Source organism: Hoplias malabaricus, chromosome 6 (genome assembly GCF_029633855.1).
Source record: "Hoplias malabaricus isolate fHopMal1 chromosome 6, fHopMal1.hap1, whole genome shotgun sequence".
Classification (NCBI taxonomy): Eukaryota; Metazoa; Chordata; class Actinopteri; order Characiformes; family Erythrinidae; genus Hoplias; species Hoplias malabaricus.
Window position 1 is genome coordinate 28,639,245 of NC_089805.1, and position 15,385 is coordinate 28,654,629.

General features: G+C 36.6%; 1 protein-coding gene across 1 annotated transcript; it reads left to right on the forward strand.

Moving 5' to 3' along the window:
- Nucleotides 1-283: 283 nt before the first annotated feature.
- flii (FLII actin remodeling protein) lies at nt 284-14,475 on the forward strand. The gene is made up of 30 exons (XM_066675235.1): nt 284-394; nt 1,280-1,390; nt 1,496-1,567; nt 1,665-1,745; nt 1,994-2,079; nt 2,221-2,382; nt 2,559-2,662; nt 2,771-2,946; nt 4,437-4,594; nt 5,848-5,932; nt 6,022-6,169; nt 6,385-6,518; nt 6,615-6,827; nt 6,926-7,105; nt 7,232-7,314; nt 7,402-7,476; nt 7,561-7,644; nt 7,734-7,905; nt 8,109-8,213; nt 8,333-8,524; nt 8,721-8,909; nt 10,469-10,608; nt 10,830-11,034; nt 11,259-11,413; nt 11,532-11,592; nt 12,376-12,504; nt 12,601-12,707; nt 12,791-12,896; nt 12,995-13,060; nt 13,162-14,475. Exons 1-30 carry the CDS (start codon nt 332-334, stop codon nt 13,294-13,296), a joined length of 3,777 nt encoding a protein of 1,258 aa, XP_066531332.1. The 5' UTR covers nt 284-331; the 3' UTR covers nt 13,297-14,475.
- The last annotated feature ends 910 nt before the right edge of the window (nt 14,476-15,385 follow it).

A 15,385-nucleotide genomic window follows, 5' to 3' on the forward strand; every position in this document is an offset into this window, starting at 1 on the left:
ATTTAACCTGTCAAAACTCTACTGTAATACTGAAAGGAGCAAGACGTCCTATCTTTTTGAGGCCCATACTGATTGAAATTTGCAAAGGATTTGATAGACCTTATCTCCTCTTTGGAACAGAGTTCTGAGAATTATTAGAATTTAATGCCGGTTTTATTAGTTCTCCAACCCAAATATTAATAGGATTTTAATCTTGGAAAGTTAAAAAGCTGTCAGAAATGTGTGGGCAGGTCTAAGATAAGTTTTAGAGGGTGGGGTTGTTAACCGGCTGCTGCTCTGAGTCCTGAGCCCGAAATAGAGACCGAGTTTGAGTCTACATCCTGTATAAGAAATGGCCGCCACCGGAGTTCTCCCCTTCATCAGGGGGGTAGACCTGAGTGGAAACGACTTTAAAGTAAGTCTTACACAAATCTTGCTTATAACGTGGTTTTTTAAGGTCCCAGTGAGTCTGGGATAACTTTAGCAGCAAAATGAGCGTTAGCTGTCAGAGGAAGGAGACGCAGAAATAGGTGCTAACTCATTAGCCTACAGTACACAGTCACTGGGCGTTAGCTAACACCAGAAGCATGTCAATGTAGAAGTGGGCTGTGAGCTGACTCAGAAAATGCAACCGTTAAAATGGGCTTTTATGGAGCTGTGTTTACGTTAACAGTTGCCACTCTTTTGTCACCCTTCTTTACAGCTTATATTGTGGTTTAAACGATATTTTGTGTGGTTTCGTCGCTAGCTTTCGTAGCCCATGTTAGAGGGTACGTTAGCTAAGTTAACATTAGCTGTCTGAACGAGCTGTTACATGCCTCTCGATTTGGAGCCGAGCCACATCCATTATTTATTTATTTTTGTTGTTTTTGAAGTTTTCTTTTGGCCAATTCTCTTCGAAATTACATTTTGAAATTCCCCCGATCCAGTTGTCCACTAGCGGTTGGCTTCAGCTGTTGATCAGTTGTTGACAGACCATCTACCATTGCACTGATGACTTCATTTGGTCCAAAGAATATTTATGGTATTATGAATACAGCTGGGCTTTGCAGTTGTAAAGTTTCTCCTTCTAGTAGTCCTTAAGATTTTTATTCTACAGTATTAAGCATAAGTTCGTGGTTATGAACAGCTACAGTTAACAGAGGCTGAAGTATTATGTTTAACTGTTATCTTGCGATGGTATTTATGCGGAACCAACGAGTATTTGGTCATCGGTCTACAGCAGATGTGTTGTCCTGATGACCGATGAGTAATAGCCGAGACTGTGATGGCAGTGTGTCGTATCTCGTGTCTTCTGCAGGGTGGCTACTTTCCTGAACATGTCAAGTCCATGTCCAGTCTGCGATGGCTGAAACTCAACAGGACAGGGCTTTGCTATCTTCCAGAAGAATTGTCATCCCTACAGAAGTTGGTGAGCATTCTTCATTGTCTCTGCTTCTGTGTTTATTTAGGTGATCTAAAACTCTCTCGTTAATTTGTTTTATCTGTTATTCTGTCTTCCAATATATGAAACCAGGAACACTTGTCTGTGAGTCACAACAGTCTTACAACGCTACATGGAGAGTTGTCAAGCCTTCCGAACCTACGGGTAAGAATGTACCACGTTTCCCACTTTCAACTTAATTTCTTATGTGATTGTGATCATTTATATGTAAATGTTACCCAAACATCAATCCATTGTTTAGGCTGTTGTGGCCAGAGCCAACAACCTGAAGAACTCTGGAGTCCCTGATGATATCTTTCAGCTTGATGATCTCTCTGTTCTGGCAAGTTGATTGAACTGTTTGGTGTCTTGGCCATTAAGAGGATCTGACACATTCCACACACGGTCACATTCCATGATAAATAATCAAACTTTACAATAAAAGTTGAATTATTCATGGTCCAACTTCAGTGCTGTCATACCACCAAAACTTGTCATATTATATTATGAATTATACATTATATTATATTCCATTTTCGTATTCCATTTTGTGAATTTTAAAAATGTGAATTATTTTCTCCCATTTTCCAGGACCTCAGCTTCAACCAGCTAACTGAAATTCCAAGGGACCTGGAGAATTCCAAAAACATGCTGGTCCTTAACCTTAGTCATAACAGGTAGAGCTCTGTACCGGTGTGTCTCTAGTGTTATTGATGGATCGAATATTGAACTGTTGAAAGTGGTGACAATGACTGAAGTGTTCTGAATCTTTTTTGAATGTTGTTGCATCATTTGCCTTGTTCCTTTTTCTTTTTCAGCATCGATAACATACCAAATCAGCTGTTTATTAACTTAACCGATCTGCTGTACCTGGACCTGAGTGACAATAATTTGGATAGCCTGCCCCCTCAGATGAGACGTTTGGTTCATTTACAGACCCTCATTCTCAACAATAATCCTCTCATGCATGCACAGTTGAGGTAAGTTGCAGTTTATTTCTACTACTTTGCAGTGTATTTCATGGTGACATTTAATCTTCCTTTAAAGGAGTTTGTACTATGTGTTCAGTCCCAAAAGTGAGTGACCACATTGTTTTTTTCAGTGACTGATAAGCTCTGGACAAGTGCTATGTTGACTGTATTTTATGTCTGAACAGGCAGTTACCTGCAATGGTTGCTCTTCAAACCCTCCATTTAAGGAATACACAGCGTACTCAAAGTAACATGCCGACTAGTCTTGAAGGACTCACTAATTTAGCAGGTACTAGGAGTAAAGCCAGTGTTAATCTTGCTGTGAAAGAAGATGCATTACTTAATAAGGGTATGTTAACTCGGGACTATTCACTGGATTACCATTTTGTGTTTTTAGATGTGGATCTCTCATGCAATGATCTCACTCGGGTGCCAGAATGCCTGTATTCTTTGGCCAGTTTAAAACGCCTTAATCTGAGTAGCAATCAGATCTCGGAGCTGTCACTATGCATAGACCAGTGGACCCAGCTGGAGACTTTGAACCTGTCTAGAAATCAGCTCACATCCCTGCCTGTAAGTGTTTATATACAACATATTATTCCTCAAACACTATTTGTTATTAATACTGGCAGAAGACCCTCAATGGTTTACACTAGGCAGGATAAGTGTTTTTGTTTTCTACTTCCAGAAATGTTGTTGAAATATTTAATTGATTGTATTACTCATGATATTTTATGGGTAGTCTTTTCCATAAAATGTTCTGCAGCTGTTATATTGCACATCGTTACATGATAAATTGTACTGGTATTTGGAGTGGAAATAGGTAGTAAATTTTAAGGTAATGTATTTTAAAAATTTTACCTTTACTGTGCACTGAGACTAATTAACAGTCAGAGTGCTTCCTGACTTGCTAGTGCCACTCTTGTCATATAAAATTTACGTGTTTGTTTATTAGTGCTGGGTTATAAACGATATTAATTATGATTTATTTTGGCTTCATAACGATGGTAAGCTTTGGATAATAGAGCTCAATAAACAGTCGTTTCTATGTCCGTTCAGCACAGCCAACTGCACGGTATCAGGTGCATGTCTCATGTTAAATGGACATTAATCTGAGAATGTTAAAAATGACTATAGTAGGTATAATTCAAGTGCTTTAGTCTTCTGTTTACTATGTGTTGTATTTTGTCTGGAATAGCGACCCCTTGTTAGAACAAAAGCACCTAAACTTTCCCTCGGGCGCAGGGAGAACCCAGTGGGTTTTTCTTCAATCAAAGTGTATAATCCTATAATTTTTTTCCCATTTGCGAGAGCACTGTTTGTTGCCTGATGTGGTTTTCCTCGCACAATATTTTCTTCGCTCGCAAATTTTTAATTGGATTCGACGCCATAGATTAGGCTGCTTCTCTTAAATAAACACACTCGAGCGTGGCACTTTTTCTGCCTTGCATTCTAGGCCAACTGTGTCCCTGAACTGGATAAGCATTTACAGACTGTGAATGAATGAATGTGTGAAATAGAAAACATTCTAGCTTTCCCACTGTTGTAAGCCCTCTAATAGGTTAAGTGCATTATGTTTACAGTTCAGCACTTGGGAGTGTTTATTTATTCATTATTTATTATTTTAAACTCTTCTTAATCTATCTTTTTACTCTTTCTGTTTTCTAAACTTTTGAGGTGTTAATGCCCTAAGAATGTTTTCATGACACAAGTCATAGATTTCATTGCTTTTTTGTGGTAAGAAAATATTGTTCCAATGAAATCTGTGTATGAATATATGTATGTGTGTATGTGTTCATTGTCACAGTGTGACAAAATGTGAATATTGTTATAAATATCGAGATCAATATAGAAAAACTTATTGTGATAAACTTTTTGGCCATATCGCACAGCTCTACTTCTTGTTACTGCTTATAGTGTCATTAATATTGTTATTACAATTCTATACTATTACTATTACTATTCTATACTATAGCTGAACAGTGCTGTAATATTTGTTGTGTTTTGTACAAAGTTGTTCTTGCATGTCACACTAATTGATTGGCCAATTTAATGTTTTGCAGTCTGCTATTTGTAAATTGTCCAAGCTGAAGAAGCTGTATTTGAACTCAAACAAGTTAGACTTTGATGGATTGCCATCTGGTGTTGGCAAGCTTTCCAGTCTGGTGGAGTTCATGGCAGCCAACAATAATCTGGAGCTGATTCCTGAGGGGCTCTGCAGGTGGGTAGCTTATATACAGGGATCAAAGTGTTTTTTTTTTTGTCAGTATGATAGATTTGTCGGTTGGATTCCAGAGAAGCCATGTTTGAGATTGTAGATGAATGTAGTATGAGTGGTGGTATAAGACGTAGGAATCTCACTTCCAGGCATCGGTAAATTATTAATGGAGCAGCTTTTTTTTTTTTTTCAAAATTATAGAGTGATCTGCATTTAATACATTTTTATTATTCATTTAATTTTATCAGTGAAACACATTAGTTTTAGTGTGCGAATTATATTGTGAATGTTTAGTTACACTTGGACATTTGTGTTGCTGCTTTATAAACAAACATTATTTGTTTTTTATTTATAAATATTATTATAAATAAGTCCTTGCTTCCTCTGCTCCTGGAAAAACACAGTGGAGTGCAAACTGCAAAAAAGTCCCAAAACCTATAGTGCAGGGGCATGTAACCTTTTTTCACAATGCAAACACATGTGAAAAACTATTTAAGGCACCCCTCCCCCACTCACTCAATAGATGGCTAAAAGGTGGAACTGTTGAAATCCACTAATGCAGGTTTACAGCATTGTTTTCCTTGGTTTTATAATGAGAGAGATAAAACATTTGCACTGAAAAGTTATGTAGCCAGTAGAGCTTTTTAATCTAGTAATAATTTTGTCATTTTTTTGTTATTCAAAATTTAAAATGTATTTCATAGACTGACAAAGGCATTGAAAATACATATATCAAACTGGCAATAGACAAGCTGTTCAAGAGCATCTTATTCTTTCAAAATGCAAAATGAATTGTAATTTAAAGCCTTTTAAACTTCATATTTGCATTGGAGAACAGCAGAAAGGCTTATGTGTGGGATGGTGCTGAAATATCATAAAAAAACTTGTTCAGCCAGTGTGGAGGGCTAAGGTTGTAAACACACTGTCTGCCTTATCCTAACTGCCCTTGCCATTTTGTAAAACAACAAAAAGCTATGGTAAACAGCTGCACAGCAGAAACCTTCTTAAAATATATTTCTAATGATTATTATTTAATTATTATTAATTTATTTTTAAAGACAAAGAGGACTGTGTACATACGTATTTAATGGACACATCTATAAAGTGTTTTACAGTGTATAGTTTGGGAGTCTGTAATAAACATTCAGACAAAAAAAAGTCTTACTTTTCGTTCCTGTATACACTGGTGGTTGGAATTTTTGTGTAGTCTAAAATCTAGTAAAAATTATCATGTTGAATGATTTTGCATTTTTCAGGTGTGGAAAATTGAAGAAGTTGGTTTTGAACAAAAACCGTCTTGTCACTTTACCAGAGGCTATTCATTTCCTCACTGATTTAGAAGTAAGGATAAAACTCTTTCCATGTCAGAATTTTCAGTGTAAGGATTGTTGTTGTTGATGTTGTTGTTATTATCATTATTATTATTATAGATTTTGGATGTTCGAGAAAATCCAAATCTGGTTATGCCCCCCAAGCCTGTGGACAGAGCAGCTGAGTGGTACAACATAGACTTCTCTCTGCAGAACCAGTTACGATTAGCAGGCGCATCACCAGCCACTGTGGCTGCAGCTGGTGGAGGTTGAGTAAATATAGTGTTCTGTTTATAGCTATTTTAATAGCCTTCAGAAATCTAGCTTTCAAACTGTTGTTGATGTTATACTCGCAGTCTGGGTCTGATGCACACTCTTACACATAAATACAAAATGGCATGGGTCCAGCACTGCAGAAACTAACAGGAAAACTATGTCAGTGTTGGCTTGTGTTCCACTGCATAAACTCTGTTGTCCATACAGGCAATAGTCCACGAGATCCAATGGCTAGGAAGATGAGGTTAAGGAGACGAAAGGATTCCTCACAGGATGACCAGGCTAAACAAGTCCTGAAAGGCATGTCTGATGTGGCTCAGGAGAAGAACAAGTCCATTGAGGTGAGAGAAAATGTAAATTTTACAGTCTGTACACAAGCCAAATTAAATTATTGAATGCACATGTGAATTAAATGATTTTTGTATCATTTTTATTAGGAGAATGGTGATTTAAAATACTCTGATCTGAAGTCAAAGCGATGGGACAAAAACCTTGAGAAGCCTCCACTTAACTATTCAGAGTTTTTCTTGGAAGATGTAGGCCAGATTCCTGGGGTTGGTGTGTGGCAGATAGAGAACTTTTTGCCTGTGCAGGTTGATGAGGCTTTCCATGGGAAGTTCTACGAGGCTGACTGTTATATTGTCCTGAAGGTAAGTTTTATTTATTGAATGGTATTTGCCCTGTATCTGTAGACATGATTTTGCATACATTTTAAAAACAATTGTTATATTTCTGTCCTCCTATTAAGACTTTTCTAGATGACAATGGAGCCTTGAACTGGCAGATCTTTTTTTGGATTGGTCAAGAGGCCACTTTGGATAAGAAAGCAGGCGCTGCTATCCATGCCGTCAATCTTCGCAATTACCTTGGTGCGGAATGTAGGACTATTAGAGAGGAAATGGGAGACGAAAGTGAAGAATTTAGTGCTGTATGTACGCTCATTACATAAAACTATACTGAAGTCTAGATTAAAAAAATATATAGTGGAGCAAGAACTGAAATACTGTACCTGTTGTTATGCTGTAATGTGTTGGCCTGCTCTGTATTACTTCAGGTATTTGATAATGAAATCTCCTACATAGAAGGAGGAACTGCCAGCGGATTCTACACTGTAGAAGATACGCAGTACCCAACCAGGTTAAGGCCTAAACAAAATAAACAACATTCTTAATCTTTTAGCTGTTTCTGTGTAGTCACACATTAATCTGGCTGTTGTTTGGACAGACTTTACCGTGTTTATGGAAAGAAGAACATCAGATTGGAATCTGTGCCTCTGAAAGGAGCCTCCCTTGATCCACGGTAAGTTCAAGGTCATTTGTAAACTGCCAGAACTGTAACAACATGGATTATCTCAAAACCTCAGTGTTTCCTCTCTTTTATCAGATTTGTCTTTTTACTGGACACTGGTCTTGAAATATATGTGTGGAGAGGAGCCAATGCCACACTAAGTGGTACAACAAAAGCCAGGTAATATTTGAAGTTTGAACTTGCTGAAGAACACTACTAATCTTCACATGATTCAGTTTAACTGATATGACTGCCAATGTCCTTTTTAGGTTATTTGCAGAGAAGATAAACAAGAACGAGAGGAAGGGCAAAGCGGAGATCACAACATTGATGCACAATCAAGAGCCTCCAGAATTTTGGGAAGTTCTTGGAGGCCAGCCTGAGGAAATCAAGAAACATGTTCCAGATGACTTTGCTCCTGTCCGGCCCAAACTTTACAAGGTGTTTTTTTTTTTAATAATTTTTATGGCATATATAAAGCGTTTATAATCTTGCCCAAGATGTCTTATTATTGTAGTGCTGTGTATTTGTCCAGGAATGGAATTGAATTCTAGTCTGCAGCATAGAAATGGACTGTTCCTAAAACTGTTGTGTATTACAGAAAAAATAAGATGTTTTAAATGTTTTTTTATTTTTTTATTTAGGTTGGATTGGGTTTGGGATATCTTGAACTGCCCCAGATCAATTACAAGCTTTCAGTTGAGCACAAAGACAGACTTAAACTTGACGTACTCCCAGAGAACAGACTGGTATGTCAACTAACATGTTACTATTGTGAAGTATTAATCATTTACCATGAGATATTTTGGTTCTAAATAGGCCACCTTTTAAAATGTATTAATCATAAAAAAATATCCTCTGACTGCAGCTTCAAAGCCTTCTGGATACTAAAGGTGTTTATCTACTGGACTGTTGGTCTGAGGTTTTTATTTGGATTGGACGCAAATCTCCTCGTCTTGTAAGAGCAGCTGCCTTGAAACTGGGCCAGGAACTGTGCAGCATGCTCCATCGACCAAAACATGCTGTGGTTATCCGTAACCTAGAGGGCACAGAGTATCAGGTTAGGCCTGTGGAGTTTTAAAATGCCATATATAATTTTTGTGTGAAGTAATCACTGTCACAAACGTCTTTTGATCCTTCTACTATTCTTTTCTTAACCTAGTATTGCATATTTAAAGAAATGGACCATTAGTCTCAATAGTGTGTTTGTCTCTTAGGGCAAGAAAAAGTGTTGTACTTCCTACTGTTTTTACTAGGTCTTCAAATCCAAGTTCAAGAACTGGGACGATGTGTTAAAAGTGGACTACACCAGGAATGCAGAGAGCGTGAAGCAGACTGATGGCTTATCTGGAAAGGTGAAGAAGGATGCTGAGCAGAAGGACCAAATGAAGGCTGACCTGACTGCCCTGTTTCTGCCTAGACAGCCACCCATGCCCCTGTCTGAGGTGAAGACATTATACTAAAGTGCTTTAAAATATATGCTATGTTCTAACTGCTTTCATACAGAAGAAAGCTTTTCATATAGGTGATTGTTAATCTTCTCAGACACATGTCTGTGAAGTTTTTACCTAGCACTGGGAATATCAGATGGACCAGTTTTAGTACTATGAATTGTTATTCTAATAATTCCATCCAGTGATTTATTAAATAATACATAGTTTTTTTTTTTGTAGGCTGCCTAAGTCAGAAAACATAAGTCTTTCTGCTTTGCTCTGCTTCTAACATCAATTGCTGAGATTTTAGCTTTATACCACCTCCTCATCTGATCTCCAGTCACAATACAAAGACACTTGAAGCAAAAACAGCCACAACAAGCATGGAGAGATGAATACTGAACAAACATTATAAGAAAAGAGAATTAAGAACAAATATAAATGTCAAGAAACTAATGTGTCTTGTAGCTTGCTCGTCATTGATGTGACCCCATATGGGGATAAACAGTGGCATATTATCATTTAAAAGGACAGACGCTGAAACCCATCTTTGTGAGCAGAGCTCTTTAGAAATGGGAAAATGCTATTGTGGTGCTTGATCCTTGTGATATTTTGACCAAAGCAAATCACATGTGTTTCAGCAAGACCCCAGGGAACTGTGTTAACTTGTGGAAAAGGGTTATAATATGTCCCATTTAAAAACAACTACATGTGATGTGCAAGTCTGTCCATTTTAGTCCATTCTTCCAATAATGTCATGCTTTTTGTCCAAGCTGAATAGGGAATTATCATTCCAGATTACAGTACAACAACTTCAGGGTGCCTGTATTAGGCTGATTCAGCAAGCAAAATGAAAACATGGAACAGTTTCACTGTTTAGCAAAAAAATCACTGCACTTATGTATATTTCTTTTTCAATTTAGATCAGCTAGTGCCATTTTGAAAAAAGTCTGTCTGAAATTTGCATAGTAAAAGTGTGGACTGAAATGGACATGAACCTTGTACATTATTTACTTAACAGGACTGGTAACGTAATGAAGAGCATGAAATTTACAAAATTAATATTCGTATTGGATTTAAAAATTTTAATTTTGATTATTGTATTTATTTATTTTTGCCAGGTGAACATGTCTTTCAATGCAGAACACACATGTATCTAGTAAAGGGAGAAGCAGCCCCATATTGTGCAACATGCCAAACTCAGCTTATGATAAAACCTTTAAACCTTTAAGGCAGGAGATCCTAACAGCAAAATCCATAGCAGAATTATTCAACAATACAAAAGCATTAGCACTCAGTCAGTAATGAAGTAATGAAACGTAAGCAACACATGATGAACTTAAATAGATGGCAGCCTTTTTTGCCATGAATGTGGCCCTATGGGCAGATATGACGTTAAATACAAATTAACTAACTTTCAGTGCAGATAGGTTGGCCTTGTTTAGAAATATTTGGTGTTGTACATCTGATGAAGGTATTTGGATAAAATGATTTAGGTAGTGTAGTGAGAGATATTAACACTTAATTAAAACTCAATTAATGTTGAATGCCTCGCATAAAAATTTTTACAGGCTGAGCAAATGATGGAGGAGTGGAATGAAGACCTGGATGGCATGGAGGGATTTGTTCTGGAAGGAAAGAAGTTTGCCCGACTGCCAGAGGAAGAGTTTGGACACTTTTACACACAGGACTGTTATGTGTTCCTCTGCAGGTCAGTGGGACCTAGATAGTAAGGCCTACACTGTGTTTATATATATTTTTATCACTCATTTATATTCAGAATTCATGATTATAAGTCACACATAATTTGTGGAATGGTCATTTGTTGATGTATTACTGTCATTGTATCCTTCAATAAGGAAAAAAAAGAGTGAAATCTCAACAAAATTAGTAACCTTAAAATGACATTTGTTTGTGTGTAATGCTGTGCAGGTATTGGGTGCCTGTGGAGTATGAAGAAGAGAAAGAGAAAGAGAAAGGAGAAGGAGAGGAAGAGGATGAGGATAAGCAGCCAGAAGAGGACTTCCAGTGTATTGTTTACTTCTGGCAGGGTCGTGAGGCTTCCAACATGGGTTGGCTTACATTCACATTCAGCTTGCAGAAGAAGTTTGAGAGCCTTTTTCCTGGTAAACTAGAGGTATGGGTTTTATTTTTTATTTTTGTATTTTTTGGTCTTGTCAGTAATTTTTTACAACTTTCTGTTGATAACAAAATCAAACAGTGTCAGTTAACTCCATTTGAGGAGGCATTTTAACTTTGTATTTCTTTTACAGAGATGTGGTGCTTTTTTCTGGTCAACGCTAATTAGGTATGTTTTAGACATATATTATATGAAGTAATGTTTTATTGTACATGTCCCAGGTTGTGAGGATGACCCAGCAGCAGGAGAACCTCAAGTTCTTGTCGCATTTCAAGAGGAAGTTTATTATCCACAAAGGGAAGAGGAAGCTTAAAGTGGACAACGTGCAGCCGAGCCTGTACCACATCAGGACAAATGGAAGTGCACTATGTACCAGGTAACTGTATTATCCATACATGATCAGAATGATTTTTAAAGTCCTATATTATGACCAATTTTTAATTTAGAGGATTACATGTGCTTATTTACTTAAAGTCTGAATTTCTATTCTACAGAACCATCCAAATTAACACTGATTCCAGTAACCTGAACTCAGAGTTTTGTTTCATACTAAAGGTAATATTCTAATATTTTGAATGCCCTTTATTATTAGTCATAACAAGGTCCACATTAGATAAAGTTTTTATGTTGTGACTTAAGTCACTGAACACAAATAAAAATGAAATAATTAATATGTAACATCTTCAGAACTACTGATGTTTTACTGCCCAATATAACTTAATTGTAGTTATAATTAGAAGTGGTCAGCCTTTGAGTAGAATGAATGTCATGGAAAATTTGTTTAAAAAGAGATCATCAATGTCTTATATGGAATCTACACTAACCAAGCACAGAGTATAACACTACATAACTGTAATAACTACTATCAGCTATCCAACATTGAAAATGTCTCATTTAATCTGAGCGTGCAAATGCCAGAATTAAAACATAAGGTGAAGGACAGCTGCTGTGTTCCAATGATTAAGTAAACTAAAAATGGACAAAAATTGAGATACATATTTATAATCGGAGAGTGACAATATTTAATCCATATGAAATATTTTTTTTCTGAAAGATATCATTTTTGAAAACCTTATGAAAAATGTTCTGTCCTATTTTGATTAATACAAGGGTTTTGGTTTTACTGTTTGTAAATTCAAATCTAAAAATCTTCATAATTTTTTATTATTATTTTTACACAACTTGCCACCAAGACCTTTCTTTTGAGTTTTAGAAAATGTAGAATCTAGCGTTTGTGAGATTTTTATTTATTTATTTTTTTTTTTATGAATAAACTACCATGACTATATCTGGCAATTTGTATGCTGTTAATTAATATAACATTTTCCTACTCCCTAGGTGCCATTTGAGAGTACGGACAATCAAGGTATCGTGTATACTTGGGTTGGCAGAGCTGCAGACCCAGATGAAGCCAAGTTGGCAGAGGACATTATGAACTGTATGTTTGATGATACCTACAGCAAGCAGGTAAAATTCAGAACAATTTATCAGAGAAGGTCTTAAACAAACAATATTGATATGATTAGACAACAGAAATGTGATTACCCTACCTATCCTCCCCAGGTAATAAATGAGGGAGAGGAACCCGAAAATTTCTTTTGGGTTGGCATTGGCTCACAGAAACAATATGATGAAGATGCAGAATATATGAAATATGCCAGGCTTTTCAGGTTAGGTTTAGAATATTTTTTTAACTGTTTAATTTGTTTGCTTTCAACATGTATTACATTAATGAACATTATATTTCATTCAGGTGCTCCAATGAGAAGGGCTACTTTTCTGTATCAGAGAAATGCTCTGACTTCTGCCAAGATGATTTGGCTGATGATGACATTATGCTCCTGGACAATGGCAAAGAAGTAAAGCCACATACTTTATTGCATATTACTAAGTAAATCTTTATTCAAAGTCCAGAGCATTTGTATTTTATACTTGATGGCTTGTGCTTGTTTTACAGGTGTACATGTGGGTTGGCACACAAACAAGTCAGGTGGAGATCAAACTGAGTCTGAAGGCATGTCAGGTGAGTTTACTTTTGCAAAGCTTTAATAAAAAGCTTTTAATACATCAAAATGTAGTATGCTTCTGTTTTAATTGTCCAATTTTTTTTTTGTCATTTCTTAGGTCTACATCCAGCACATGAGGTCCAAGGATGCTGAGCACCCGAGGAAGCTGCGCCTGGTGCGCAAAGGCAATGAACCTCACTGCTTTACCCGCTGTTTCCATGCCTGGGGCACCTTCAGGACTGCCCCTGCATAGACTATTCAGATACATCAGTTTGTATACACCAGAGTATCACTACCCATATACTCTACATCAACCTTGAGAAGCCGTCTACTCCTAATGTGCACTGCAATTATAGTAACACTTTTTTTTTAAGTTTTGAAAAACTCATATATAAATGTTTACCTGTGTGAAAATTTGTTAAATTTTATATTTATGGCATAAGGTTTAAAGAAGAGGAAGACTTCTAGAAATTATATTAAACCTAGGGAAGTGTTACCTCATAAACAGAAGTAGCTGTATACTTTGAGGGATAAACATACCTGCAGAGGAATGGTATGCAAGTATGTTATGTTTGAATCACCTGGCAGAATTTGTACTACTAAGCAGAGTTTTAATTTATGGTGGTCTTGAGCTGAACTCAGAGCTGCTTTATACAGCTGAAGTCAGTCCTGCATTAAGTTGATCCAAAAGTCAGTGTGCTAACTCATTTATCTAGCTTAACGGTGTCAAATGAGTTTCACAATTGTTCTCAAATAACTAGAACTGAGACTAGTATATTTATGGAATGCCGATACCAAGGGGAATTTGCACACTTTCACTTAGGCTTTTTTTTTTTTTTAATTGTTTATTTGTTTGAGTTCTTTATATCAATGGTTTGAAAATGCATTTAACATTTTGCTCTGCATATCTTCAATTAAATCAGAGGATTGTTTACTGCCTATAATTAATTTGCATATAATATAATTAATGCCACTTAAAAGCACAAGCTGAGATTGGTCTCAAACATATATTCTCCAGAATTTGCATGCAAGCGCTGTCCAATTTATCCCATCTGCTGCCTTTTCCTTCATTATTTGGATAGTGACCAGCACTGTTCAAAAAGACACACATAACTTGGGATGCTTTAGGAAAAATCCTTTGTTTGCTGTATCATGAGTACTATTTTTGTTCCCTTACTGTTCACCTCTCTCAAACTGCCCAACATGTACGGTGTTGAAAAAAAAATGTTAAGAGGAATGTGCCTAGTTCAGGTATGTAGTGGCAGTAGTCTATAGAACCTGACAGCTGAGCAACCATAGTCCCTTTTTTGTGTCACTTGAACTCTTTGAATGTTGAATATAATGTTCCACTTGAACAGGGAAAAACGTAACAAAGGCTAAAACTGTTTTGTTTTTTTTTTCGTTTTTTTTTCTTAATGTTTCAAATCTCCCATCAATATCTGAAAGGGACTGGGAGAGAGAGAAAAGCATAACTTTACATTTGGCAGCTTACTGCCCTATTTTGTCTAGCTGGTTTTCAATGTCATTGTGTCTTATGTCTATAAACATGTTTGTGTGTACAAATATTTTCTGCCTCTAAACCCACCTGCAGATGCTCTATTTATGTATTTTGTATGAAAATAAATGTTCCATCGCAGCTCTATTAAATTTTACAACTGTCTGTCTCTTGTGTATTTGTCAAGGATATCACATTTGTTTCAATAGTTTGGTTAAGCAGCCTTATGTAGTACAGGATAGCTAGCCTCCATATACTTGGCCCCAAGAGGAGAACTGACCCCAGATTGAACAGAAGGATAGTGAAAATTAAATAGAAGGGTCAATGTACCTCTGTCCAAAAGCAGCAACTGTTGCATTTTGAGTAACAGTGGGCTCCATGGAAGAAGACAAACCTGGACTCAACTGTTGAAAGAATAACATAAAAAAGCCAGATTGGAATTTGATAAAATATATATATATAGATAGATAGATATATTTTTGGGGGCCCAAATGTGGCGCTGAATTAAATCACTGCATGGGCTCAGAAACACTTCCCAAAACCACTGTCTGTGAACAAAGTTTGCTGCTGCATCCACAAATGTGAGTTAGAAGTTGAAGAAAGCATAGAAATGGAGCCACTTTGTGTGCTCATCTCAGTAAGGGGGGTTCCGACCAACCATGACCCTGAAATGAAATGAAAGCTGTTACAGACAATGAATGATTTTTTTGCGATTTCAACATTAAAAATGTTGCATTTATATTGTTTTCAAATAAATATGGTTTCAATTATTTGCATCATTGCATATTGTCTGCATTCTGCCCAGTGTCCCATCTTGTTTGGCCATGTGGTTTGTATTTCTGAAATA

What these genes read in the sequence shown, in the direction of transcription:
- flii (XM_066675235.1), top strand. Translation starts at nt 332, where the DNA reads ATGGCCGCCACCGGAGTTCTCCCCTTCATCAGGGGGGTAGACCTGAGT. An exon ending in ATGATACCTACAGCAAGCAG is followed by an intron (nt 12,505 to 12,600) that starts GTAAAATTCAGA and finishes TATCCTCCCCAG; the next exon opens with GTAATAAATGAGGGAGAGGA. An exon ending in AAATATGCCAGGCTTTTCAG is followed by an intron (nt 12,708 to 12,790) that starts GTTAGGTTTAGA and finishes TATTTCATTCAG; the next exon opens with GTGCTCCAATGAGAAGGGCT.